The following is a 27547-nucleotide window of genomic DNA, read 5'->3' as shown; positions in this document are numbered from 1 at the left end:
GGGGCTTGACATCGGTGGAGACTCTTTTAAGCAGTCTGTTTTCTGGATGACCTTCTTGTCTCCTTGCAGGAGTCCACTGAGCCATTGTACACATTATTGAGCAGCTGTGAGTGTTCCAAGATGTCTCCAGATGTAAAGCAAATATGCATAGGTTGGACATCCTCAATCCCATGCTTCTAAAAGAGAAATGAGCTAGACTACAAACTCGTATCACTGGTTCTGCGTGGGGTTTTAAGTGAACAGGAAGAATGGCGCTCAAGACAGTTTGCGGTAAAGTAAGAAAGCTACAAAATAGTTACGGTGCAGCCAGGTCAGGAGAAACCCAAAAAACCCCAGAAAAATTAGGGCAAGGGCCCACACAGTGAAATTCAAACCAAGTCCTGGGCACACGTTCAAAGAAACATTAAAGAGTGTCAATCCACAGTTATTGAATTACAGGTGAAATAACAACAATGGTTGACACCAGTAGATACTTTTTTTTCGAATTGTTTTAATAACCATCCAACACGTGTTTCGTCACCAGGTAATCACCCATGACTCTTCAGGGCTGAATGGAGATGAGGGATAAATTTTGCAGTATCGCTGGACCGGTGATAATTCCAACCCGGTCAGAACGGGTAAAGGGAATCTGAGTAGATAGCGGCATGCAGTGGAATGAAAAGGCCTTCCGCAACAGGAAAGCGAGACGGATCCCGACAGTGCACCGCCGCAACCCATGCCGGACGCATTCACAACAGACATACCCGCCAATCTTTTGGATCCCGTAGTCCCGGGAAAGGGACGTACCCGTCCTTTCCTTTTCATTCCACTGCACGCTGCTATCTACTCAGATTCACTTTACCCATTCTGACCAGGTTGGAATTATCACCGGTCCAGCGATACTGCAATACATTCAGCCCTGAAGAGTCACGGGTGATTACCTGGTGACGAAACACGTGTCGGCTGGTTATTAATACAATTCGAAAAAAAGTATCTACTGGTGTCGACCCTTGTTGTTATTTCACCTGTAATTCAATAACTGTGGATTGACACTCTTTAATGTTTCTTTGAACGTGTGCCCAGGACTTGGTTACAAACTTGTATCACTTTTAATGCCTTCAATTCTTTTAGGATAGATCGCACATCCAGCTATAGAAACATTAGCAAACGGTCTGGGATAATCATGATCCCAACATGCACAGTGGGTATAATCACTCAATATAATAAACTGGCTGTATTGCTCGCTATAATAAGAAGCGCTTCCCACAACATTTATACATTTTTATGTTTTTACAAATTAGAAGTCGACAAACACTCGGCATAAAACAGATGGAATAGACAAAATGAAATATACTGGGACAGCAAATTAATAACGAGCGCCCTCAAACAACTGGTGCTACCAAAAAGAGGGAGAGGGATGATAACTTCTATTTCTATTTATTTTCTGCATTTTGTACAGCCACTACAGCCTCATCCATTCGCTTAGGTGTCTGTTGGAAGGAGAAACCCTTTACTACCCACTACCCTGTAAGTAGCTTCAGTCACTAGATTTATGCTAGATACTTGAAACAAAGTCAGCAAAAACAGACTCCCTTTGCATTTCCTTTGCTCTCCACGTTGTTTTTCAATAATAGAAGCATGGTGGTTGTCAATACACATGGAGTGTGCTGCTAGAGGGTATTGTTAGGACTTTTGCACAAAGGAAAATACATGTTGGTTTTACTAAAAAGAGGGCTCTGCTACTCCCATGTTGGCTCTTGAATCTCTTCGATGATGAACAATAGTATTAGGATGAAGGTCACAAAATCATTCACAGTCAGACTAAATAAGCTCCTGAAAGCAAGGGCATGTAGGCACAAGATGTTTCTTCTACATAAAACACTACATTCCTCCTGTAGGTAGAAGATTTTAAAATACCAAAAGGCTTTGGCGAAAGAGTGGCAAACAAAGAAAAAGATGTCTCAAAACCATTTTAGGCTATAATCCTTCTATCTATCTATTTATCTATCTATCTCTCTATTCACTGAAAAAAAGATTAAAGTAGCATTATTTTTAGGTGGATTTGTCAGTGACAACTTTAACGTTTTGATCTGAAAAAAAACCCAGAAATTCACCAGTTATATAACTTGTGCTGCCACCATGCTCTGTTTATGATCTCACATATGACATCACTCATGAAATGATCTATGACATCATTGATGACATTACTGATGACATCTCAAATGACATCATTGATGACATCACTGATTACATATATGACATGTGAACATGAAATATAAAACGGGACTGAAACATGCATGAAAAAATGGTGCCACTATTTCTCTGCACCTGTCTGGATTATGATAAATGGAGGGAAAATCGCTAGACTTTTCTAAGGGATTGAAGTGTCAGGGGAGATATGACAGATATCTTTTGGGGTATTTAAAAATTGCCATGGTTTGGGAGATGGCTTTGGATTAAACTGATGATGAGTGGGAACATATTTGCCTAGAAGCTCTGGATAAAATCTGTTAAGTCCCCCATGTGAACAGACATATGCATTACTTTACAGGAGAAGTAGTTAGGGAGCCCACCTGCAACAGATATTGCTGCTAAACTGGGAAAGGAACAGGGGTGTCATGAACCCCCCCACTTTAGTAACTTCATCAGGGGTGGGGCATTTTATGGGCCTCTTCTGCCTGCAACTTGGCAGACAAAAGCTCGTAATTAATGCTATAAAAAAGATGGTTTGATAGAAAAGGGGAAAAGGCTTAGAGGAAGGAAAGGTGAATGTAAGAAAAAGTAAAACAAAGGTAGGACGGTGATAGGATGGATGGATGAGTAGGTGAAAGGTTTGATGGGTAACAGAGTGGGACAATGGATAGGTGGATGTATAGGTGGACAGAGGGCAGAATAAATGGAAATCCCAGAGTATGGACGGACAAAGGGATTGATTGATAGATAAAAGGCTTTATTGATGGATAGATAAGTTAAATAATGGATATATGGGCAAATGGATGGATGGAATTTGCAATGGATGGATGGAATAGCCAGTAGATGGTCGGAATGGTGAAAGATTGAATGATAGATTAAATAATGCATGGATGACAGAATGTAAAAGGGGAATAGCGGAATTTAATGTGTGTATGGAAGGGCAAAAGGATGAATGGATTGATGCTTGGATGCAAGAGACAAGGGACCTCTTCTAGGCACGGTTGGGCTCACTTGCTTGGTGCTAGCAGAGCTTTGGTTCAAAGTGGGGGGGTATTTTAATTGTCTGGCTACTCCCTTGTAAATGAATCTATATCCGCCACAACTGAGAGATATTGGAACCTTTGGAAACTATTGGATGTGAAGAAAATAGCACACTCTTTATTAACACTCATAATGTATTCCTTGCCAACTGGTCCCCAATTCTAGACTACATGTCCCTGAACTCATGGAGGCTGCACATCCACGGTGCCTGAGGGTCATACTCCTGGTCACCCAAAAACTAATGCTATAGGAAACGTGTCTATCACTGTGGTAAATCTGCTGTTTTATCACATTCTGTATGTCTGATGTTTAAGGAACCTGGTGCAGAGGGGGCGATGTGTGGCAGCGGGCCAAGGAAAGGGCTCGGCAGGAAAATCTATTGAAAGGAAATAATGCATCCTCTGAATTGAACCCTCTGATACTGGAATAGAGAACACATTTTCGAGAGGTCTGAAAGCAAGTGTACTGTTGCTTCTTTGTTCAAATGTGTTAAAAGGTTAATACAAATCAATTGAATCTAAAACTATATGCAGCACCTCTATTTGGCCCCGTACGATCAGACATACATTACTGTACCTCTTTGGATCCTGTTTTTTTTCCATTTTGAAGATCCGTTTTAATGCTCCGAGGCAGTGGTAACGATAGATTTTCAGGTTTTCTAATGCTGTTGCCACTAGATTACTTCAAAATCATTTATCGCCTTCCTGAAATAGAGCAATAGGGTTAACAATATAAAACTATCCAAGTCGAATAAATGACTTACCTCCTCATCTCTTCCACATCTCAGTCCTCACATCAAGAGGTGTGCACACCATGAGAAAAACATATGTCTACCTGAAAGAAGTGTTTATGTGCTCTCCTTCCATAATGCCTATAAAATGCCACCTTTACTATGAGACTTACTGTTTTGTCTTGTCTCTTCCAGTAGGCAGTGATTCCTATATCTGAACAAGGATTTTCTGTAAAACACTTTGAGCCTACATTGGCCCTTTCCCTTTTGTTCTTTCTTTCTGAACTTTGTTGGACTCTTGCTTTTTGCTGGCTTCCTGCTGGTTAGTGACCTTTTTGTTTGCTATGTGTACATACACCAATGAGGTCCTGTTGGATTTATTTGTGCTACATGGTGTTGGTTCAGGTGTTTGAGTAGCTGCCCGATGGCTTCTTGATGAGCATGGTGAGGATCCTTCAAATTGATGTCCTTGAGGGTGCCCTGGGCCTCCATCGATGGATGCAAATGCCAGATAACCCCACCAAGGGGTTCTGGGTGCTCTTTCCTTACCTGTGGGCAGGGACATGCCTGCAATGTGTCTGGTGCTGGAGCCCAAGCTGCTAGAGGTCATGTCAGCATTCCCCATTTTTATTTTGGTTGGTGTTTGGAGGATAGACATGGATGTTGCCTGGGTTCCATGCTGTGCGTAGTGTTCTTGGGATGGAGAACCTGCTTCATAGTCTTTTGTTTAGGCTGCTTTCTGCCTTTCTTCTGTGTTTAGGGGCCCCTGACACCCTGCAGGACTGGTGCCCGGGTTAAGTCTACTCTAGCGGGCAACACTTGTGAACTCAGTTACTGGCCAATGGATGCATGAACTTGCTCCTATTATTAGGGTTTGCAGGATGGCTCTACTTCATGTCGGGCATTGGGCTTGTGCAGTGAGGGCTCTCACTCAGCCTCGAACTGCACGGTTTTCTGTCTCTCCCAAACCCCCTTTTGTCTGTGTAGTTGTGATTTTGATGTGAGGTTTTATCTTGGGCTCAGCTAGACCTGGCTTACCCGCTCTCCATATATTTCTGTATGAGTGCCCCCTCTCACTTAGTGTTTTTATTGAGCTTACCCCTAGGCCTGTAACTTCTGGAGTGTGACTTTAGCTTACTGTTGGATTCTGGGCCTGTTGGTTTTTCACGTTTTTTCATGATGTGTTTTACTTGGGCTTGCCTTCCTTGCTTAGCTGTTGGCCGGAGGGTTGTAGCCTTCTTGCTAAGTCTTTGTTCCCCTTTTAGGTGTGTGAGGATTTGGGTATCATCTGATCTCTTTCCCACCATTTTGTGAATTCTAAGAATTCCGTTGAGTTTGATCCAATCTGGCAGTTGTATCCATGGTTCCTAACAAAAGATTCTATGCATATTTTTCAGATATATATTTTAACTAGTACAATCACATTCCTCTCTGGAATCACAAAATATACCCGAGCTTCTTTGCCCGCTCTCCCCTCCATTTTTCTTTGTGGTGATGGACCTGTGAGTGTGAGTCTCACAAACTGGTATCTGTGGGTGTTTGTTCTTAAATGAGATCCATTAATATCACAACATAAACCTCATTTGTTTTTACATTTCTATAAGCATGGTCATTTTTCATTCACCCATTAGTATTGGTTATTTTTGGGGCCATTTACATTCATTCTAAAAGAGTCTGGTGTTGCAGAACATATGAAGGTCCAGGTGATACCGGCTTTATATTATAGAGGAAAGACGCTCCTGGGCAAAAATCAATGTTTTTAATTTCTTACAAAATTATGGATGTTCTAATTTAGCTTGAATGTTTAAAGGGATACAGTTTCACATTTGAGTCCCTTTTTGTATCATCTGTAAATTCCTCTCAGGTTTTTATTGTAGAGATTGAAATGTATCAACTCTGTCTCTATCAGATGTAATTTCTGTCCCATCGAAACAAGACATACAATATTTTATTGGAAAATCCTTAGGAATTTTCATTACTTTCTCAGTGAAGACAAAGTAAGGCTATCCAGCTAAAGTGATGCCGTGTTTTCGTTAGTCCCAGCAAAAGGATTTGGAAACAAATCCAACGCTCTAAAAACTTTACAGTGAATATTTTCTCCTAAATCATTTTAGAATCCAGACCAATAAATGGCATTTTCAAACACTCGCCACACCTATTGACTCTATTCATTCCTTATGTGCACATAGACTTCCATATGGAGTGTGTGTATATTATGCACAGGGTTGTCCTACATCAACACTCTGTGCTCTCATCCTTTCACATTAACACCAGGCCTAGCAATAGGACATAATTAAGGCTCCCTGTTTCCCGTTTTAACTGATTTTTACAGATCAATACAGACAAAAAGCCAATTATTTTCTGGTCTGCATTTATTTTTAAATGTCGATAAAAACGGAAATTGGGTGCTTTTTGAGTAATTCTATATACACTTTGCCATGATTGCCATGCCAATAACTGTGTGGATTGATAGTTAAGGGGGTTAAAAAAGAAAGGACTTTTAGTATAAAGGCTTAAAAAACAGTAGATATGCACAAGGCTGATACTGTAATGAGCATAATTACATATAACTTCATTGATTTATCTTCTGCAGGTGTTCATATCACTGAATCCTGGCAGGCATTCAAGCATTACTGCATATTTGTTGGTTGAATAAATGTGGAAATATACCAGTTTCAGCTTAATTGTTTTCACAAAACCCATAATAAATATGGATAAATACAGATAAAGTTGACAAAAAATAAATATGGATAAATACAGACGGAAATAAATAAATAAAAAAATACCATAAAACCAGGAGCCCCAAACATAATCAATGCTGTGGGGTATAGACACACCATTTCTAGAACTGACTCCGCTTATGATTACTAAGTATCATATGTTTTACTCAATGCACAAAAAAAGCGTAAAGGTTATAGAGACTTTTCCATTTTTAGGTTTATACAAAAGTTGACAGTGAAACCCTATACTAGCTCGCACCTAACATATTGTCCCCAATATATCACAACAAAGTAAAGGGAATGTACCCCACAATATGTGCACTAACAATAAGCACTCAATGTCATGGTGTAGTCCTACTGGACCCAAAATGTACCACATAGAGAGCAGTTGGTGCACCGACATGTTAATACATTATCAATTATACAGTCTGTATCCAAGATTCGCTCTTCAAGTTGTCTTTCTATTGATCAGGACTATCAAGCATAGGATAGACCAGCCAATGCATTTTGTCCAAAGAGATGGACTTCTTCAGGGCAGAAACAGTGTCGCTCAAAATGATGGGCCAATATATCTGTGGTCGAACCAGATGACTGGAAATCCGACAGTTAAATCACTCCGTTGGCTGCTCTATCCTGTATGTTACTTGTTATTCCTGATTAACTGTAATAAACTGTAGTATTACGTGAGGGGGGTGCTACCTCAAGTAATAACACAAACCCCCAGGTAAATGGAAGCTATGGTACACAGCAGACAAGCTTAACCGATATGCAGTGTGTAAAGTATTTATGCAGTACCAAAAGAGTAATAAAGTGAAAACACAACACAAGAAAAATCCCAAATTAATTTAAATAAATAGAATAAATGTTAATAAATGTAATGACATCAACAAGACAAAAATCCAGTAGAGGAACCGGAGTTATGATTTCTAAAGCTTAAGATTGAAAAATAGCACCAAATAGTGTTAAGGAGGTGGTATAGCAATAGCCGCTCGAGCTAGATTGGAGATTAATATCTTGGAAACCATTATCTCAGAACGGTCTGAACTTTGTATTTTCAGAATTGAAAAACAAACCAAGGGAACCTGGAGAGGTGCCCTAGTCTACAGACCGCCTAGCTCTTAAACCAATTTTATTAATCACCTGATTACGTTTATTGCTCCGCACGTACTAGCAGCTGATAATTGTTTTCTTATTGGAGACTTTAATTTCCACACAGAACTTCTTTCAGATACAAGTCAACTGATCTTCAACCTAAACACACTGGGATTAGTACAAATGGTGATGGGACCCACTCAATCGGCAGGCCATACCCTTGACCTCCTGTTCACTGACTCAGCCAGTGTTAAAGTGGAGTCCCCTATCCCTTTGATTTGGTCTGATCACAGTTTACTGAAATTCTCCCTACAAACAGCCACCACTAAAAATAATCCTAGAAGTGAGCAGAAATTGAGTAAACTGGCTTAGAAACTATCTAATCGATCAAACCTCCACCATACAACTGGGCACCCTGGTCTCCTGTAGTCAGTTGGTAGATAAGCGAGTCCCTCAGGGATCAATATTAAGGCCCAAGCTCTACAATCTCTTTGTGGCACCCCTGGCTAAAGTGATCAGATCTTATGGGTTCGATATAGTGTGATATGTCCATCTCCCAAACCCATGGTATGTAACCTTGGAGTAAAGATCGACAATAAGCTGTCCATGAAAGACCACATAAACCTTATAATGAGTGCTTGCTATGGACTAATTTGTAGCTGACGTAAGATTTTTCATTGGATTCCAGGAAAATCAAGGAAACGCTTGTCCAGGCTCTAATTGTAAGTCGGCTCGACTACAGAAATGCCCTGATGTCTTCCATTAATGAAGAGCTCTACACCAGACTACAAGTATGTTGTATTCTATCTATTGCATATCTCTATGTTTGCTTTTACCCACTCAATGCCCTTCTAGTGGAATGCTTCTGCACTATGATGTACTACGGAATGTTGGGTGCTGGTTGAAGATAAACCACAGTTGTGATGGGGCTGAGCTGCCTGCTGGCTGCTCCTGGTGGGGCTTATTCCAGGATACTTAACATCTCCTCATTGTTGACTATGTCAACTAAGGAGCAGCCAGCAGGCAGCTCAGCCCCATCACAACTGTGGTTTATCTTCAACCAGCACCCAACATTCCGTAGTACATCATAGTGCAGAAGCATTCCACTAGAAGGGCATTGAGTGGGTAAAAGCAAACATAGAGATATGCAATAGATAGAATACAACATACTCTTGCATGATACTGCCGCCAGACTGGTGCTAAACCTTCCATCTTGGTCCCCTTCTGCACCCAGTTTGAAAGCTCTTCATTGGCTTCCCATCAGGAACCGAATACGTTTCAAGGTTATCAGTCCGGTACATAAGACCATGTATGGAAACAGTCCTAGCTACCTGGCCAAAAAACTTAATTGGAACTTACCTAAAAGGACGCTCAGGTCAGGAACTACATTTCTAGTTACTCCCTTCATGATTCGCACCGCCAGGAATGCAAGTAGATCCTTTTCTCATTTGGCTCCTGCTTTTTGGAATGAACTCCCACTACAGCTCCACATGCTTACAAACTATAAACAGTTCCATATGAGGCTAAAAACATGGCTTTTTTTTACCCCTTTCCTTCTTCTATCAGCCGTCTTTCCTGCCTTTAACTGGAGTTCGCTAGCTCTCTGAGACCCCTGGGTGATATGTGCGCTCAATAAATCCTTATGACGAATGACTTAAGCACGAACTGGCTGTTCTTCACCGGTACCTAGGCACAAGTTAAGGCCAACTGTGGTGGAGCCTCTGTCAGATATAGAAACCATGTTCAGCTGGTTCAGACGTTTTACCTTCGACTTGGGCCTGACTTAGACTTTGGTGGAAGGGATACTCCATCACAAAAGTGATTGTTATCCCGTCCACTGTATTACAAGTGCATTGTACCCTATGGCATTTGTGAAATGGCAGACAGGATATCCTTCACATTTGTAACAAAGTATTCCATCTACCAAACTCTAAATCAGGCCCTTAGTCTCTGTACTGGAAGTCAAAAATCCTCAGAGTGGCAAGGCAGTAGGCTGTGGCAGAAGAGTGCTCCGCCATGTCTGATAGCCGCTGGACAAGGTGATGATGAAGCTATTGGCTTTTTTGCGGGAAAGTTCAGAGTGGGTGGAATTCCAGTTTTGCACCCAGAGAAGGTCCTTGCCATCTGAATACTTTTCGTGCCTATGCCTGGTGAAGATTTCTAACTTTGAACTTAGTTACTTTTTTGGGGCTCGATTTCTTGCACAATGGCAAGGATGCAGGCTGTAGCTAAGGAGGGTTCCGCAAGGCCAGATAAATTCTCCATGAGGTCCCGCTAAATCGGATTTGCTGCCGCAGAAAAGCTCTCAGTGGGCACAACCTGATCTTTGTCCCAGAGGCAACATACCGTTGTCAGGTCTGCATGGCAGGTTGGTTCTAGTCTTCCGGATATCTGTAAAGCCAAAAACATTCTTAGTCCCAGATTTCAAAAAAAGTTAGGAGGAGGACATTTTGACACTAGACATGAGTACAGAATCCTGGGGACAGCACTTGGAGATCAAGCCTCACTCCAGCAGAGGCCAAAAGCAGGGTCCAGGGAAGGTCCAGTTGCAACTTATCAGCTGGGCAGTTGGAAGAAGAGCCTCTTATAGCTTGTTGTGGCCCTGCAGTGCGAACAGGATGTGAGAAGTTGGCCTGGTATATGCTGTCCATTAATTTAAGTGGGCACATTGTACCAGTCCAAACAACCCTTATTGATCATTAGGTTTAAGACAACCTTTATAGAAAGCTATCCTAGTGGTAGCTGTGAAGAGCAGCCTTCAGGCTAAGTCTCGAAGGAATGTAAAGCAGCTTGTTTTACCAGATCAGAACCTCCTGAATGACCAAATGAAAGGAGAACCAACCAAGAGATATATAAAATATATGTATTTATTACTAAACACTCTCTACTAACCTCTTTATGAGATTAGAGCACAAGATACACATTACTGAATCAATAGAACAATAGTAAATAGCACAATACACAGCGGGCTCCGGGGGATACCGAACCATATACTAGATAAATGGTATAACAACAAGGACTTCACTAGGCACAGTGCCTAGAACATGTAGAATCGCTGGGACCCCAAAGAACCACCCAAAGTAGTGATACAGGGGACCCACAGAGGACGAGTGGGAAAGTCACGGTTGGAAAATTACAGTTTAAGGACACTTCGGAGAGGACTTCAAGCAAACCCTTTGGAACATAGAAGGTTCTAAGGCCAGCACCCTTGTGAGTACCGAGGTATCTGTGTTACCTATCCCAGAGGAGCTGGGTGCATAGGGGTCAAGTGGTGTCGGAAACCCTCGTCGTTTTCAATGGCGTGATGCGAAGAAGTGCTGCTGCCGGGAAGATGAAAAGTGTCCGGTGGAATCCAAGCCTGGATCCGAGGTGGGAAGAACCTGAAAGAACCTCACTTCAGGGTGACCAGGGGCTCAGTAGACGAATGCCCACCGATGTCGGGTGCTTCAGGTGAGAAGATTGGATGCTTGACGCTGCAGCCACAGGGACCAGGAGAGGTTGACGATGACCAAAGTCTGGAGGTTAGGTGTCCCATGAAGGATGTCGAGTGTTGGGGGGGTCAGTGTCCAGATTGAACACCAACAAGCCTTGGCAACGGCAACCCACGCGGGCGGAGGAAACAGGTTACTGTGAGGACCAGCAAGGTCCTGGAGACTCTCAAAGCAATGGGGAGTCAGGGCACGTCTGGAGCAACCAGGGAAGCCTAAGGAAAGTCAAAGTTACCTTCACAGGGACCCACAGGCAATCGGACCAGGGATCGCGAAGGGACCTCAAGCTGAATCACGAAATACCAGCCCACGGAACAGACTCGTTTTTGTGGCTGGCAGCATCCATTTTGTGATGCCCAGGTCGAGAAAGCTGGTACCGGGTGTACCGGTGTTTCACATAAGTCCCTTTAGGAGAGTGGAATGATACCTCCCCCGCCAGTTACTGGTGGGGAGCTATGATTCCAAAGTGTTTGACACCAAACACGACATGTTTCTAAGCAGCCGTTTTAAAGTTAGCATTTACCGCGAGGTTATAATGCACTTAAATATAAATGGTTGGCTGCATCACAGACAACCCCGGAAAATAGGTTCCGAAGGCTGCAGAGGGGCTCTGCTCATGCAGGGGCAACCTCTCACATAAAACCCAGCACCCTGCCTTCAGGATTGATAAGGCCTGCCATAGGGGTGACTGATAGGTTTATATGTGCAGTGATTTAGAATAGATATAGTGAACCTATATCTAAGTAAGGGGTGCATGTTCCACCTTACACAGGCTGCAGTAGCAGACCTGTGGTGCCATTTTGAATGGTCTCTCAGGGGTGGCATAATACATGCTGCAGCCCCTGGGAGGCCTCTGGGGTACCTATGTCCTGGGTACATGGTATACCATATACTAGGGACTGATAAGGGTACCCCAGTATCCAATCTGGAATGTACCTAAAGTACATGCAATCGATTTAGAGGAGAAAGTAGATAGACTGGGGTCCTGAATAGCAGGATCTCAGTCAGTTTAAGTCGAAAACAGTGACACATCAGCAAAACGTGGGGGTAACCATAAGAAGCAGATCCTACTCTCCTTCACAGAAGGTCGGTTTTATGACCATTGGAGTCCACTTATTTGTCCTGGGTACAAGAGGATGAGCAGGTTCAGTCTTCTAGGCCCTTCTCAGGTCTTAGACAGAAGGTCTATTCCTCCTCTGTACTTCCACAGACCCAGACAATGTTCTCAGGAGGGTCCTGTGGGTGCCACATTTACATCTGGCACTAGCATGTGGGAGTGGCTGACTCCTAGCCCCTCCCTATCCATTAGGGTAAAAGTTCCAAGTGGCAACCTGCCCACTTTTGCAGAACTTCCTGTGCACCCTAATGCAAACAATCCCACAGTGACCCTTTCCACCTACATACAAGATGGTAAAACCCTTCTCCCCTTGTGCAGAGCCTGTGTGCTGATTGCAGAGGCGTGGCCACGGATATGAGCAACCTGGTCTCTGTGGTCGCTCAAAATTAGTTCTGAGGGTAGCTCCCCTTCTACTGGTGCCTGCCTCCTCGACTAGGGGGACAAAGAAGGGCCCAGCTCAAGTGTCATCTAACATTTGCCTGTGACAAGGGTAGGCATCCTTGAAGTTAATTATTTTCCTGGGCACAACCCAAATGGTCATCCTGCCAGAGGAGCAGAATACTTCCCCACACCCAAGGCCTTTGTCTCAGCTTTGAGAGCAAGTTCACATCTCATCAAAAAAGCTTTTCAGATGACAATTGAGGCCAGTGCTAAATTTGTAAAAGGATGAGTGCCAGTGCCTACATTTCTGTCAGAAGTCTCGGCCAGAACAACAAAATGTTGGCACACCGCATACTAAGTCTGCGTCATACTGAATCGACCCCAGGCCTATTTAATCCGTAATTTCCTTCCCCTGTATCTCACTCTTGCAGGTTTCTACTTTCTCATTTTATGACGGTTTTTCAGTCTTTTTATTCCTCCGTCTTACCGCTTTGTATGGTTTTCCACTCTTGATATCAAGAAATGTCTGATGTGAAAAAATGTGTGCCAATCCCAAAAAAGGAGTGCTGGTAGCCCCCTCCAGCAAACACAGGCTCAAATTAAGCACTGGTTAGGGCTCATGCTAATGGACATTTAGAGGCTTTATGAAGGGAAAAGGTAACTTTCTAAAGTGGAAGAAAGGAACATATAACTGCTTTCTAGTTCGAGATAACATTATTAAATGTAATCTTGTATCCCAATACTTTGCTATGCAGCATCCATCCTTGCTACAGAGAACACAGCTTTTAGGGCAGTTTCAATTTAAGGCATGGGTTATTGCAAATATTTCCTCAGGGGCCAAAAAGTATGGTCTGGGCATGCCCGAGGGCCGTATCGATGCCAGCAGGGTGAGGGTCGGGGTGCCTTAAGGTGGGTAGTGGGGGAAATGAAACATGTACATTGTGCAGACAACACAAAAGGCTTCTCGTGGCTTCTGTCTGCCACTCATACTCTAACCTCATGCGCCAAGAAATAAGTACAAACAGTTAGCTTTGGATGTAAAAAGTGAGAGGGAAAGTGATACTCATCTTGTGGGTGGATTGCACAGTGTGAAACTAGAAGACCTGGGATCAATACCAGCTTCCCCACTAGACCAAACTGTGCGATTCTAGGCAATTATTTTATTTCACTTTGCCTACTTTTTCTTAATTCCCACATATGAGAGCACCTTCAAATGCATGACTTCAGGATGTGTGCTGTGCAAAACCTTCTCTTATGTTTGATTTATTAAATAATAATGTTGTTCCAATATTAGTAATAACCTAGCCCACACAGAGGGTGCACCTGACAAATAATTTGCCACTTGGTTCACTTATGGCATGGTTATCCAGAAGGGGAAGCATGAATCTTTCTAAGTTCATGTTTGAAAATGATCACTTCTAATAAATGCCTCTCAATACTGTGATTAAATCTAATGCACTAAAATGATTAAGGTACATTGCCCAAGTTTGATAAGACCCGGGGATCCACGGTGGCTTATCTGTCCTCGGAGTTCGTTGAGTTCACCTGCCCACGTTACTTAAGGGTCCTGAGGTTTCCCACTACTCCCCTCCCTGACGAGCCATCCTACCGAAACGAGGCATCGCCACACGTGGGCTATAACCCTACTACGTTGTGCACTGGGCAATGGGTGGGCCCCTGTTTCTCTTTTCCCTCTTTGTGCTTCGGTCTTCCTTCTTCTCACTCTCTTCTATTCCTCTCTTTTTAAAATCTGCATATAAGTCATGCTATTCCCCACCGGCCAGTGGTTGTAGGTGGGTATGGTGTTTACTGTTTGCTACCAAAATTCAATAAAATGATTTAAACCATAAAATGATTAAGGTGTTCCTAATGATAAGATTTGCATCTTCTTTGCGTCTTTTGCTTGTCTATTTTAAAGCTTTTTGAATGTTCGTGCTCTATCAAGTAATCAGCAGCTCAGCGCTGCTGTTCATGAGAGGGAAAGCATAAAAAGGTCAGGAGAGCCGCATGCAGCCCCCGGGCTGTACTTTGAGGATCCCTGTTCTAAGGACACGTTTAACATTAAACTTTTACATTCCCTACTTTTAAAAACCATGCACCTTGCCTTATGGACAGTAAGGCCTAATTAAAGGTGACTTATCAATAATTAGAAGGAAAGTTTAGGCATATCAAAAGGGATTATTTTGACTGGTCAAATTTGCAGTTTAAACCTGCATAACCAGGCTACCAATGGTAGGCCTGCAGTCAATCAATCAATCAGGATTTATAAAGCGTGGTTAATCACCCGATAGAGTATCCAGGTGCTTGCAGACCCCAGAGGCTTATTTGAACAGCCAAGTCGTGAGGACCCTTCGGAATTCCCAAAGTGAGGTGATGGACCTGAGGTGCAAGGGAAAACTGTTCCAGGTCTTTGCTGTGAAGCAGGAGAAGGAGCATTCTCCACTTCTGCTTCGGTAGATGCGGGAAGTATAGGCAAATGAAAGGGAGCTGGAGCGTAGTCTTCTCGATGGCTTCTGGAAGTTCAGGCGGTGGTTAATGTAGGCGGGTCTTTGATTGTGTAGAGCCTTGTGTGCGTGGGTCAGCAGCTTGAGCTGCCATCTCTTTTGTATGGGGAGTCAGTTGTGTTTTCTGTGGTGGGGTGTGATATGGGTTTATCAGGGAAGGCAGAGGATGAGTCTGGCTGCGACGTTCTGTATGGTCTGAAGTCTCTGAGAAGGTGTGCGGCGATTGCTACATAGAGGGCATTACATTAATGTGTCATTGTGCATCTCGTGTGTAGGGGTAGCCACTTGAAGATCTTATATAGCATGCGCAGAGTGAGGAAGCAGGAGGAGGACGCGGCATTGCTTTGTAATTTCATGGTGAGTTTGTTGTCAATGAAGATACTGAGGTTTCTGGTGTGGTTGGAGGGAGTGGGTATTGGTCCTAGGTCTGATGGCCACCATGAGCTGTTCCATGTGTTGCTGATGTTGCCATTGACCAGTACTTCATTCTTGTCCGTGTTTAGCTGCAGGCAGTTGTTCTTCATTCAGTCGGCAATGTTTGTCATGCATTTGTGGAAGTTGGTTCTGGTGGTGGTAAGATCGTTGGTGAGTGAGAGTATGAGTTGGGTGTTGTCTGCATAGGAAATTATGTTGACACCATGGGATATGACGATCTTGGCCAATTGGGTCATATATGGGGTTAAGAGCGTGGGGCTGAGGGATGAGCCCTGGGGGACACCACAGGTGATCTCCTTGGGTTTAGAGGTGAAAGGTGGGAGGTGGATCCTCTGGATTATTCCCTTGAGAAAGGAGGTGATCCATCTGATTGCGTCCCCATTGATTGTGATGTGATGGAGTCTTTCGATCGGTATGTGGTAGGATACGGTGTCGAAGGCATCTGACACATCAAGGAGGGTTCAAAACTGCTGTTTCTTCTCAGTCGTGTAGGGTTCGGATGTTGTCGGTGGCTGTGATCAAAGTGGTTTCAGTGCTGTGATTGCTGCGGAAGCCAGATTGGGAGGCATTGCGTAGCCGGTTCAGCTCCCTGTGTGTCATAAATGGATTGTTGATGATCTTTTTCTGTACCCTTGCTGGGAATGGGAGCAGGGAGAGTGGCCGGTAGTTTTTGAGTTTGTTGTGGTCAGGAGAGGATTTTTAAGTAGTGGTGTGACTTCGGTGTGTTTACAGGCATCGGGAATTGTTGCGGTGGTGATAGAGGTGTTGAGTAGGGTGGTGAGTTCCTGGCTGATCCTTTGGTTTCCGAGGTTAAAAATGTGGTGCGGGCATAGGTCTGTGGGAGCTCCTGAGTGGATGGATTTCATGTGGAGGTTAGTGTCCTCGGTGGAAAGGATGTGCCAGGTGGTCAGTTTGTGGTTTGTGTCAGTTACGGTGGTGGCGTATATGTTGAGGAAGTCCATAGGTGTGGATTGGGGTTCAAAGTTTCTGTATATGGTTGCAATCTTGTCGTCATGGAACAAGTGGGGGAGGTTGTCGCACAGCTCCTCTGAGGGCGTGATGTTGTTTTTCGCTTGCAGCCAGGTTGGAGAATTCCTTAACGATGTTGAAAAGTTCCTTGGTGTTGCTGGCACTGATGCTTGCAGCAATGGCTGTCTTCTTTGTTGCCCTCAGCAGGTGGTGGTAGAGGTTGAGGAAGGTCTTGAAGGAAGGCCGTCGGAGGTGTCCTTACTCGTGACCTATCTGCTCTCCAACTGTTTGCTGTCTCGTTTCACTGTTCTGAGTTCTTGGGTGCACCAATGTTGTGTAGTTCCTGCTAATGCATAGGATCTGTGCATTGTTTGGACAACATAAACTAGGGGATTTGTGCCAAGACTGATTACGGATACCCCTGCAGAATATGTTGGCCTATTGACCAGCAAGCTTATAGTGCCACCGTAAGCCCCCCTAACATATCAGGTAGCAATTGGTTTCTAGCAACCACTGAACATGACAACCATGACCCCTCAGGGATCGTGGAAACAGTACAGAACTTTTTGCTCAGTCTCTCGTGCTCACTTGTTTTTCGAGAAATATACAGAGAATACACAGTGGGACGTTTTCAATATTATTTATTGAACCAACGTTATTCTTACATAAAATGCATGTGCTGCAATCATTAGCAGGCAAAAGCAGATGAAATTGATTACAAATACTAAAAGCATAAATAGTAGATATAGTTCAACCATAGGGCTAAAACAATGTATATATGCAGGCATATAAACAAGGCAGTAATCGAGTTTACTCCTACGATGCATATCCTACTCGAGGTGTCCCTAGAGTGTGTGTGGGTGTAAAGCCAAGAATCCTTGATGGGATAGAATGAAGGACCCCGTCTTGATCACAAACTGGACACCCCTCACGAGATGTCAGACCGCTGCATGGTGATTTCTCAGCATGCAAGGACCTCGGTGTCTGCGGAAGTGTCTCCTCTACTAATCTATTGGGATGCTCATCTGTTATAATAGCAAGCAGCCTTGCGATGTGCGAATAGATTAGTGATGTTATGGATATGTAGATAGCCCTGTTGCCCCGTGGATGAAGATAATGATGACATTTGTAAATAATGCGAAACAAGACCTTGTACATGATGTTAGGGCCTTATGATAATGTTGTGCGAAGCTAGATGTGTAAACAAGTTTCGTTTCACGAAGACTAATCTAACATTGTTGTGCACGCAAATATGTGCAAATGATCACAGCTGAAAATGTTATTTGTGGGGACAATATAAGAAATAAGAAGCTTCACTACATAGGCTTAACTTGGGAATATAACACCCACTCCTCATACTAAGCATCAATATCTAAAAGCTATCTAAAAAGCCAGAATACAATTCTCAGAATGTTAAAGACTATTCTTAAAAGTATCTAAGAATCGGGCTTCTGTTTAAAATATTTATTCAAAAGTTTTTAAATTATTTATATCATTTGAGATCCCAAGCACTAAGAAAGCCATGCTGCCTAGAAAAAGAAAAAGCTGTTTTGGTCCATTTTGTACAAACAAAAAACAACAACTGTTTCCTCATGGACAGGGCCTAATTTTTATGTGTTCCGAGTGGTAGATGCAACAATACTGTTGCCCATATCCGCAGAGGTTCACAGAGGCACACCTCCTAGCAGGTTTATGGAGCAAAGGTGATTCCATCCAGGTCGCCCAGCAGCTGCTGAGGGAGTTATTGTATCGTCTATGTTTTTGATAGAGCTGTTATTCACATCACCAGGACCTGAAGCATCCCAGGGTGGCTCTAAGAATGCATTCATCATCAATGGAATACACTGGGGACAGCAATACGCATGGGCCTTTAAGGGGTCCATCAGTACTTCAATGTCCGGTGGCGCAACCAATTCTGATCAGAGACATATATCCAGAACGCATTTGTAACTGCAAAGCAGACAGCAGTAGACAGGTTGTATGCAGTCAACCCAGACAGGCCTCAACGATAAGAACCAATGTTCAATCAGTTCTCGAAGTTCAGGTGTGCCAAAGCAGTGTATCATGCGCTCACGGAAACGCAGCACTAGCAGTGCTGTCTCCATTCCGAGTTGAACTGGGAGGTCCATTGCGGAGCAGATAAAATAAAATCAGGATTCCCACCATAAGTAGCAGGACAAGCAGGAACCCTCTAAATACGCTTCCCAACGTGGAGTGTATGAAATATGGTATAACTCTGAAAATCGTCTGAAAGGTGCTAACCAAACCAGAGCTGATACATTTAAAACAGTGTACCATTCCTTTTGTATCAGACATGTTTAAGATACGATGAACCAGCTCCCCAAGATGCAGCGGGAAGTTAGTGTGAAGTGGTGTCTGTAACTGAGAAGAGGACCTTGCAACCTGGACATCAAACATCTCTTTGGCCGAAGTTAAGGCCACATCTTTTTGCAAGAGCACAGCTTTCAGTTTGCTTAGGGAATCAAATTTAATGGTGGAAACATTTATTGAAGGCCATGGATCTGCCTTCCTAACTGTGCATGCAGGTGGAAACAGTACTTGTGTACAACAAGTCACAATGGAATTAACCATCACCAGATGAGCGATGCCTTGTTCCATTCCGCAACAACCTTGATCATTGAGCATCAAATAAATCCCATTCGAGAGCAGCCTGAACACAAGATGAATCACGGCAGCTGGTGAACCCTTTTGATAACAAGACAGGTTTGCCACTGAAGCACTGCATGCCCCGTAGAGAGAAATGTTCTTGCAAACCAAGGAGCCGCTTAAAGCATTTTCACAGTCGGAGCCACTAAGAAAAACTTCTGTGTCCCCATTCTTGAATCTAAACCTGAATGGTAATGCTCAATACTCGTTCACATATCCTTTCCCTAGTGCTTCATATCTGCCTACATGTTGGTATGGGAAACAAAATAGGAATTGGAAAGTCGTGACCGGTAGGGTGATGTGACCATGGATTACCCAGTCAGTGGATGGGGTCTCAGTCACAGTGAACGGTAATTGGTCTAATTTTTCAATGTGCGACATGGTATAATTTTTGTCCCTAAGAGCCATTGTTATCTTTCTTTCTGTTAGATCGTATGATGAAAACAGACTTGTACAGTTGATGTAACGCCATAGCATGTGGCCAGAATGTAACGTTTGTAACGTGCTGCTCAATATTAATATTGACCGTCATTGTGACTGTCTATGTTGTAATATAGTTATGTCTTTTTGTTTATGTCAATTGCAGAAGACACTATGTTGCCCAGTAAATAATTTTTTTGATGATAATGTGATCATACAATTGTCAACCACAGCCAAAGCCTTTTCTAAGTTAACCCTATCAATCTTGTGCAATCTCTAAGCAGCTTCCTGTTGAGAAATCTTCCATAGCTCATTGCGTATGATATCATTGTAGATGTCATCAGTGATGTCAGTTGTGGGAGCATAAGCATCGTGTTATGGGGCCTTTAGCTATGGTTCAAGCAGCTCACCGGCTGTGGAATTTTGGTGGGGTATTAGCTTGCTTTCACTTTGTGACCATTAGTTCACATTTAACTGAAGTGGTTTACGGTACACTCACGTTTGTGTCTGTGCGTGGGCATAACATGTCTTATAAAATAGCCAGATTATGTAATATCTTCTCTTAGAAAAAAATACAGGCCTAGATGCTAAAGTGTCTCCCAATCTCACTGTAGTTCTTTCTATTGCACCTTGCTCCAGTGTTCTAATGGACTCAGGGGTGAACACATCATGCACTATTAGACAAGCACAATCTATTTACAATGGCCAGGAGAACACAATTGACCACATACCTGTTAATTGTGAATGACCATAGGGAGATTTTAGCTCAATTTAAAGAGAACTGCACTGTTTTAAAGCTACGACTCGGCACGTAAACGCCCTGTTTTTAAATGCCATACACATCCCGTTTGTGTGGCTGGCATTGAACATGCTGAATATTTGTTCAGCGATCACAAAGCTCACACTACAGCGTTGTATTCTATTTTCCGTATGCAGTTATACCCGGTTATATATTATTGCAGTAGAGCACACTTAACATGAATAATGAATTTTAATGGTTGTCACTGGTACCCGAGCAGGTAGTTGTCAGTGGTGTTCGAACAGGTGAAATGATAACGTGGTTCACGTCGTATTGTGAATTGTGTTACTTCAGAAACACTTCATTCTTCCTTTTCCTAATTTTGGAATACTACATATGAAACTGACACATCGCAAATAGGCTGTATATCTGTACTGTTTGGAGATCGACAACGAACTACACTCTGCTGATAAAACACACCGGAAGTTCCATCTTTCATAATGTTAATTGTAAAAATAATGCTATTAAGTGTGCCGGAAGTGCACGTTTTCGAAATCAAAAGCTTACCTCAGAAGAGCGGTCTATCCGCAGAGCATATTGCGCCCGAGTATGGAACTCAAACGTTTCAGGACGTGGAGCCGAAGCGATCATAGCAACATTCTCTGTTTACACACATGCCTCTATGGAGACTAATTAAAGGGTTGCATTTCTTCGCTGCCCGTGAACTGCAACGCAACATACAGTGGCCGACAGACCTCGTGTTCTTTCAAAACCTGGACTATTTGCCATTTGTGTAGGGTTGTCCCCAAGACAGATCACCCCCTTTGACCCATAGCAGTGGCCCATCCTTAGCCTTCAACATCCTCCTAGTAACTGCTGTTATAGTGGTAACGGAAGTAGCTGTTTACTTTCGGTTTCTGTTGCTGCCAAGTGACCCCGATACCAAGACTAACAATGGCAGTGACCATACCTGCCAACAACAGAATGTAAGAGATTTGGGAAAAAGAGAATCGAGGGACAGGGCCGCAGCCACGTGGCGGGGGAGGGCATTTGGGGGCCGGGCCACTCCATATTAATCTCTGCCTCCCCCAAATGTAGGAGATAGCTGCCACAGTATTTCAGAAAACCTCAGTTTAAAATCCGTTAATCTGTATGCATTCAGATTTCAATGCATACAGTCTAGGTAGAAGAACAACGCTGGAGTTCAGAAGGTGAATTAGCAATGCAATGCATTCTTTTAATTCTCTTATCTTGATACATTGACTGCAAGTTCAAAAACAGAGGTTACATGTCAGGCTATGTCCTCTGACACATTGATGTTTACTCTTAATGTCAAAATATTGTTTTCTTTTCTTTTTCTGACTGCAAAGTTAGAGATTTTCAATATGAACTATGTAACAATCTTGATAGGGTACAGGCAGGGCAACTTGAATTATATGGCAAGAGAGGCTAAAACTATAATTATATGGCAAGGTTGTATAAATTATGTGGCACGCAAAAACACAAATTGCGCGGCTTACTGAAGCATATTTTGAGTTTGTAGTTATTCATTATTTTGCCATTTTGACACGTTAGGACTGTCTGGGCAAAGGTTGTACTCCATTAAGACCAGTTCCACATCCAAATGTAGCTTTCAGCAACTGAAAGGGGACCGGTCAACCTTTGCGAAGGACCTTCCACTGCGCAGCAGCACATGATGTAGTGTTTTTAGTAACTTTGCATCTGTTTGAGCTAGAAACAATTTGTTTTTAAATTTGCAAATTATGTCTCAGATGGTGGATTATGTGGCAAATGCAGCACATTCATAATCATGTAGAGAACTACATGGCTGCAGAATGCCAGAATTCCAGTGGCCCTGCATACAAGAAGTGCAAAAAGAAAGGCTGCAGGATGTCCATTCGTTTCTAATACACCAAAAATGTAAATACTTGTACATGAACTGTGCAAATATTTCAACATATATCAGCAATTATGAAAGCAGAAATGACAACCATTTTGTTTCTAATTCTGAACTGTGATGGAAACAACAAAGGTTTCAACAGGATCAAAACATATCTTGGTGCTGCATACGTGATAAATATTGTATTATATTGTATTGCAGCATTTATATAGTGCTTAAAACCCCTATGTGTGGCACTGAAGTGCATACTTACATGGGCAGCAACCTATGCCATATAGAGTGATGTGGTTGGAAGGGTGTTGTCTTTGTTTTATGATTCTATGTGGTAAGTGCTTCCATGTGATGCATGATGACAACAAAGTGCGCTTAACGTGTTATGCATCGTAGCATGTAGCAGTGTGGTGGATGATGAGGTGTGAGAGACACAGGCACAGTTTATGGGTTTTAAGTATGTTGGCAGCGTTGAGCAGCTGTGCAGGTCCCTCCATGGTATTTCTTATGATTATAGTCTGCTTGGATAGTTGCAGCATTGGGGTGTCCAATCAGACATTCTGTGTGCGGATGCGGGCCTGACTGGCATGGCTGGAGGGAGAAAGAAGAGGAGAGATCTGCTGGGATGTGCATTGTTACTGTCATCCCATATCTGAGTGTCACTGTGAGATGTAGAGAAGCAGCCGTAGTGTATTTATATTGGGGCCTGTAGTGCTGGCTATATTAACACCCTCTGATTAATCCACAGCGTGGGACAGATCTTTTCAGTTACTCGATACCTGTTCATTTAGTGATGGCTGGTTTATTGGTTGCACAGTACTGGTGATGGTCAATCCTCAGAGCAGATGTGTCTTATGTGAATATAAGATGTGTAAGTGACAGTTGGTGACTGACCAACCGCTGAGTGTGATGGTATTAGTATTAGTGTGGGCTAGAAATCTTAAATATAAAATTACATAACTATATATTACCCCAGTGAACAATAGGTCAGCCCTCCTTAACTTACCTGACTATTGATAGTAGATTGCTGGTTGGGTTGCTTCCAGTCTGTGGAAAGTAAACTGAAGATTGAATTTGAGGGTGTGACTGTCTTTCCCGGTTTAATAGCTGGAATGGGTGGATGTAGTTGTCTTAAAAAGAGCCATATTTTCAACTGTCTTCTAAAGTATATAGGCTCCTGGAAGCTTCGATTGATAGCTGGTAGTGAGTTCAAGAGCTTGGCAGCTTTTACTAAAAAAGCAGTGCCTCCTACTGGTTTCTTATGGTAAGGTGGTATGGTGATAAGTGGTGCAAGCCTGGAGTCCTTATTAGTTTAAGGTGTAGCGGTCCTTTTCCTTGGAGACTCTGTGGACAATGAAAAGTGCCACAAACATTGCCTATTTTGCTATAGGTAGCCAGTGGAGGGATTGCAAGACTGGAGTCTTGCGCTCTCTTGAGTAAAGGCAGAGAAGACGTCTTGAAGCATAATTATTGATGAGTTGTTTTTTGCATATGATGAATGCAGGTGCACCAAGGTACATACTGTTGGCATAGTCAAGCTTGGAGAGTATGAGTGTGAGTATAGCTTGCAGTTTCTGTTAGTATTGAAGTTATGGGAGGATGCTAAATAGTAGAAGGCACTCTGTTTGATATTAATACCATGTGGCATCAAATACTGGTCTGAGTTCCTGGTTACCCCTGGGTTTCTGACTCCTCTTGATATTGTTGGAGGTGCCTCATGTTCCGTAGGCCATATGCCAGTAGGCTGGAATTTTTACCATTTTCTGTAGCTCATATTCTCTGTCTGTTGTATTTAGCTCTAGATGGTGAATCATCATCTAAGTGTTTAAGGTCCAGAGGCAGTCTTCAAGTTTTAAATTGTAGAAGACTTCCAGACAATCCATTTTTTAAATGATTTGGAACTCATCTGTATATTTGTAATGGGTGAGGTTGAAAGATTTAATCAGTTTTGGTAAGGGGGTAAGGTAGATTTTGAATAATAGCGGGGAGAAGATGGACCCCTGAGAAATGTCACAGGGGTATGTGTGAGGAGCTGATGTGAAAGGTGGTATCAACACTAGTTCACAGTCACAGCTGCGAGACGAATAATCCAATGGGCATTAGCTGAACTCCCTTCTTACCTTTTACATATGGTATGTCACACAAGAATTTGCTGAGTGAAATGATTTCACAACTGTATGGGGCATTGATGTTTTTATGTTGTTCTTAAGGCAGCAACTTTCATGTTGTTTCTTGTTCCTGATACTTAAGGGTGTCACTACCTAAACCTACTAGCCATTTAGATGCAATGTCCAATCAGGAAGCTCCAAATTTCAATATGCCATATTGCTTTGATTAGCCTATTGTGCTGGGACAAAGTCATCAAAAGTCAGGTGCGTCTTACATTTGACTGTCATTGTGTCACCTTACACTGCCCTGTTGTGAAATATAGCCTGGGGAGATAATGTATCTGCGCTACAGACTGTTATTTTGTTTGCAGGAGCCAGATAGTTTACTTTAATGTACCTGCTGCAGAGGGGTGCAAATACCCTACCTAGCAGTAGTGTGAATCTGCAATGACCCAGTATAGCCTGTCATGTCACAAAGGGCTGTTATACAGACTATATTTCAAAAGTGGTTTAATAGCTATATAAATGGATCAACACACTGAGGATTCATCTCTTGAACAAATAATGTGGAAACCATAATCATGACATCTGAGACAAAAAGCATTTGTATTGCAATTCACCTGTCTAAACATCTCCGAAGAACATCAACTAATATTTTCAGATTTTTATATATTGTAATTTAAGATCTGTGTATTATGAATCTCCTTTTTAGGTCGAGCCCGAGCCAGCGCGCAAGCGCTGCTCTGGGGTTGATCTGGGGTAGTTGAGTACGGGATAGAAGCCCCGTCCACTCCCCCACCCATCTTTTTCATAGGCTTGTGTCTTTGCCATACCTAAATGCTGCATTCCGTTTGGTTTATAGGCTTGTTAGTCCCTCCTTATGACGGCCATGTCTTCATTTGTATCCTTCCATGGCTACTGGCCAATTTACTTTGAGTGTTGTATGGTGTATGTTATTTAGATAGTGAGCACTATTTTCTTTAATGAGGTTCTGTGCCTTCTCGCCCCTTCCAGCAACATGCCTTCTCGCCCCCCGCACTCTCGCTGTCTGTGCCTTCTCGCCCCCCTGCCCCCGCCCACCCGCACTCCTATTTGCAATGCAAAAGGTCTCGCGTAAATACGAGTCCTATTGCATTGCAAATGTTTTTTTTTTTTGGGGGGGTGTTGACCGGCTGCGAGGCTGGAGCTTCGGCTGGAGCTTCGGCTGGAGGGAAGGGCTTCAGTGGCTCAGCTCTGTCAGAAGCCTGTGTATGTAAACACGGAGCACGTGATAGCGCAGCCCTGCCGCGAGCACCAGGTGCTATTACTTTGCCACAGCGGGACTCCACAGACCCCGGGCCACAACTGCTCAGGTCCCCGCAGCTACTGGCCTTCCCCTAACCCACCCCAACGCCTGTCAGCTAAGCTAAGCCACCTCTCACGGACAGCCCAAGACAGAGCTTTCTCGCAAGCTCCTCCCTCCTGTTTATTATTACCTCCGTCCTTCACCACTGTTCCCTCCTTCCACTGAAATACCTGCGTCCCTCAGGACAAATGTTCGCTCTTTGCCATCGCCCCTTGGCGGTTAGACATCATAGAGCAACTGCTCCTTTTCCCATCTCTCGCCACTTGCTTTTCATAGGAACGGGTGCTCGCTCTCTCGTGAATGCCACAATGGCGCTACAAGGACAGATGGCGTATTAATCTACTGCCAAGGTGCAGCTTCATATGAATGTGGTGTTGGGCATAGTTCCTGGTTCGTGATGTATCGAGTCCCACTACAGCATGCTGGTATTAATCACAATTTAGTGGTTTGCTCCTGTTTATGTGAGCATATTTTACGTGATTTTGTATACAAATTACGTATTCATGTAATTGCACAATTACCATTTTGAAAGTTATTTCACTTTTTTAAAAAAAATTAAAGTTGGCCTCCTAGTAGTTGAACGTATTGGTTAGGGGATAGGTTTCCTGCAATATGTGGCCTTCCTCTCTTTCCGAGGTCTAAAACCGCCTTGTTGTCATGCCACTGTATTTTTAAAGGGCCTGACTTAATAGTGCTGCTGCCTCCAACCATAGACTTTTGAGCCCTTCCTCCAACACCTCCCTCCCCAAGTTTAGTCAGGGCTAGAGAGGCTTAGGAACGTGTTTACGTACCAGAACAAACATCAGCGCACAGCACTTAGCACCCTGGTACCAGATTCAGTGTAGTACAGTAATTAATCTGTGAAAAAGGAAAAAAAAAATATATATGCCAGGTCGCTTGTCAGGAGGCCCATGCAAGTTACACCACCCTCTGCCCCTACTAACGCTGCCAATGACAGTACCAACACAACTACTATCCATCGCACAAGTGTGACAACTCAGACTATTCCGGGCCACCCAGAACTATAAGTATTAACCACTGCCAGAGTACCCTTGATTAAAGATGTGATGTGCAAAGGAAATGTTCACATTTGTATGCACTCTTCTCACTATGTGAGTGTAGTTTTGCAGGCCAATGGGGGACCCTAGTATTTTTTGAAAAAGGGTACATTCCTCGTGATCGTCTTTGGCCTTTTCTCACTGCACCACAGAGGCGCAACTATAGGCAAATTTCGGGCGGCGGGCTAACAAAAATTTCAGGGGGGCTAAATCTTCCAGCAATAGGCAGAGTGGAGATGCAGGGGCTCTAAGAAGGGGTGAAAAAACAACAAAGTCTTGTTAACAAGTAAATCGTATTTTAAAGACCTCTGAAGTACTCGGGTGCGGCTGCGATAAGACGGTTGCCAGACCAGCCAGCCTATAGCAGCTAAACAAGCATTTGCAATGCAATAGGTCTCGCATTTAAGCGAGTTAGAGCTATTGGCATTGTAAATGACAATGCCTATTATTTCTGTTTTGTTTTTTTTGCGAGACCTATTGCATTGCAAATGCTTGTTAAAATGTATTGACACCTTTGAACTTCTACTTTATCTTTATCTAATTTATGGTCATAGCAAATAAATTGCTCTTATGAGGTCCTAAGTAAAAATATATTAAATGAATAGTACTTGGTAAATACCTGGGATAGTGTTTTTACTGGGAGAAGGGTGGGAACACTGGATATTAGGAA

At 43.1% G+C, this 27547-nt stretch overlaps 1 protein-coding gene across 3 annotated transcripts in view; it reads right to left on the bottom strand.

The window, feature by feature from the left end:
• The window catches only part of LOC146862826 (uncharacterized), a 354446-nt gene extending 333326 nt beyond the window's left edge, over positions 1–21120 (bottom strand). For all 3 annotated transcript variants that reach the window (XM_085643304.1, XM_085643305.1, XM_085643306.1), the window contains exons 1-2: positions 21043–21120; positions 3790–3917 (exon numbers count right to left, since the gene is read on the bottom strand). In XM_085643304.1, the coding sequence (XP_085499430.1) occupies positions 3790–3815 (26 nt within the window). In that variant the 5' untranslated portion in view covers positions 3816–3917; positions 21043–21120. The remainder of the gene's footprint in view (positions 1–3789; positions 3918–21042) is intronic.
• Between the last annotated feature and the right edge of the window lie 6427 nt (positions 21121–27547).

This window comes from Triturus cristatus, chromosome 2_2, assembly GCF_964204655.1.
Source record: "Triturus cristatus chromosome 2_2, aTriCri1.1, whole genome shotgun sequence".
NCBI classification, from domain to species: Eukaryota; Metazoa; Chordata; class Amphibia; order Caudata; family Salamandridae; genus Triturus; species Triturus cristatus.
The sequence above is the reverse complement of the archived record's forward strand: the minus strand, read 5'-3'. Positions and strand labels throughout refer to the sequence as shown.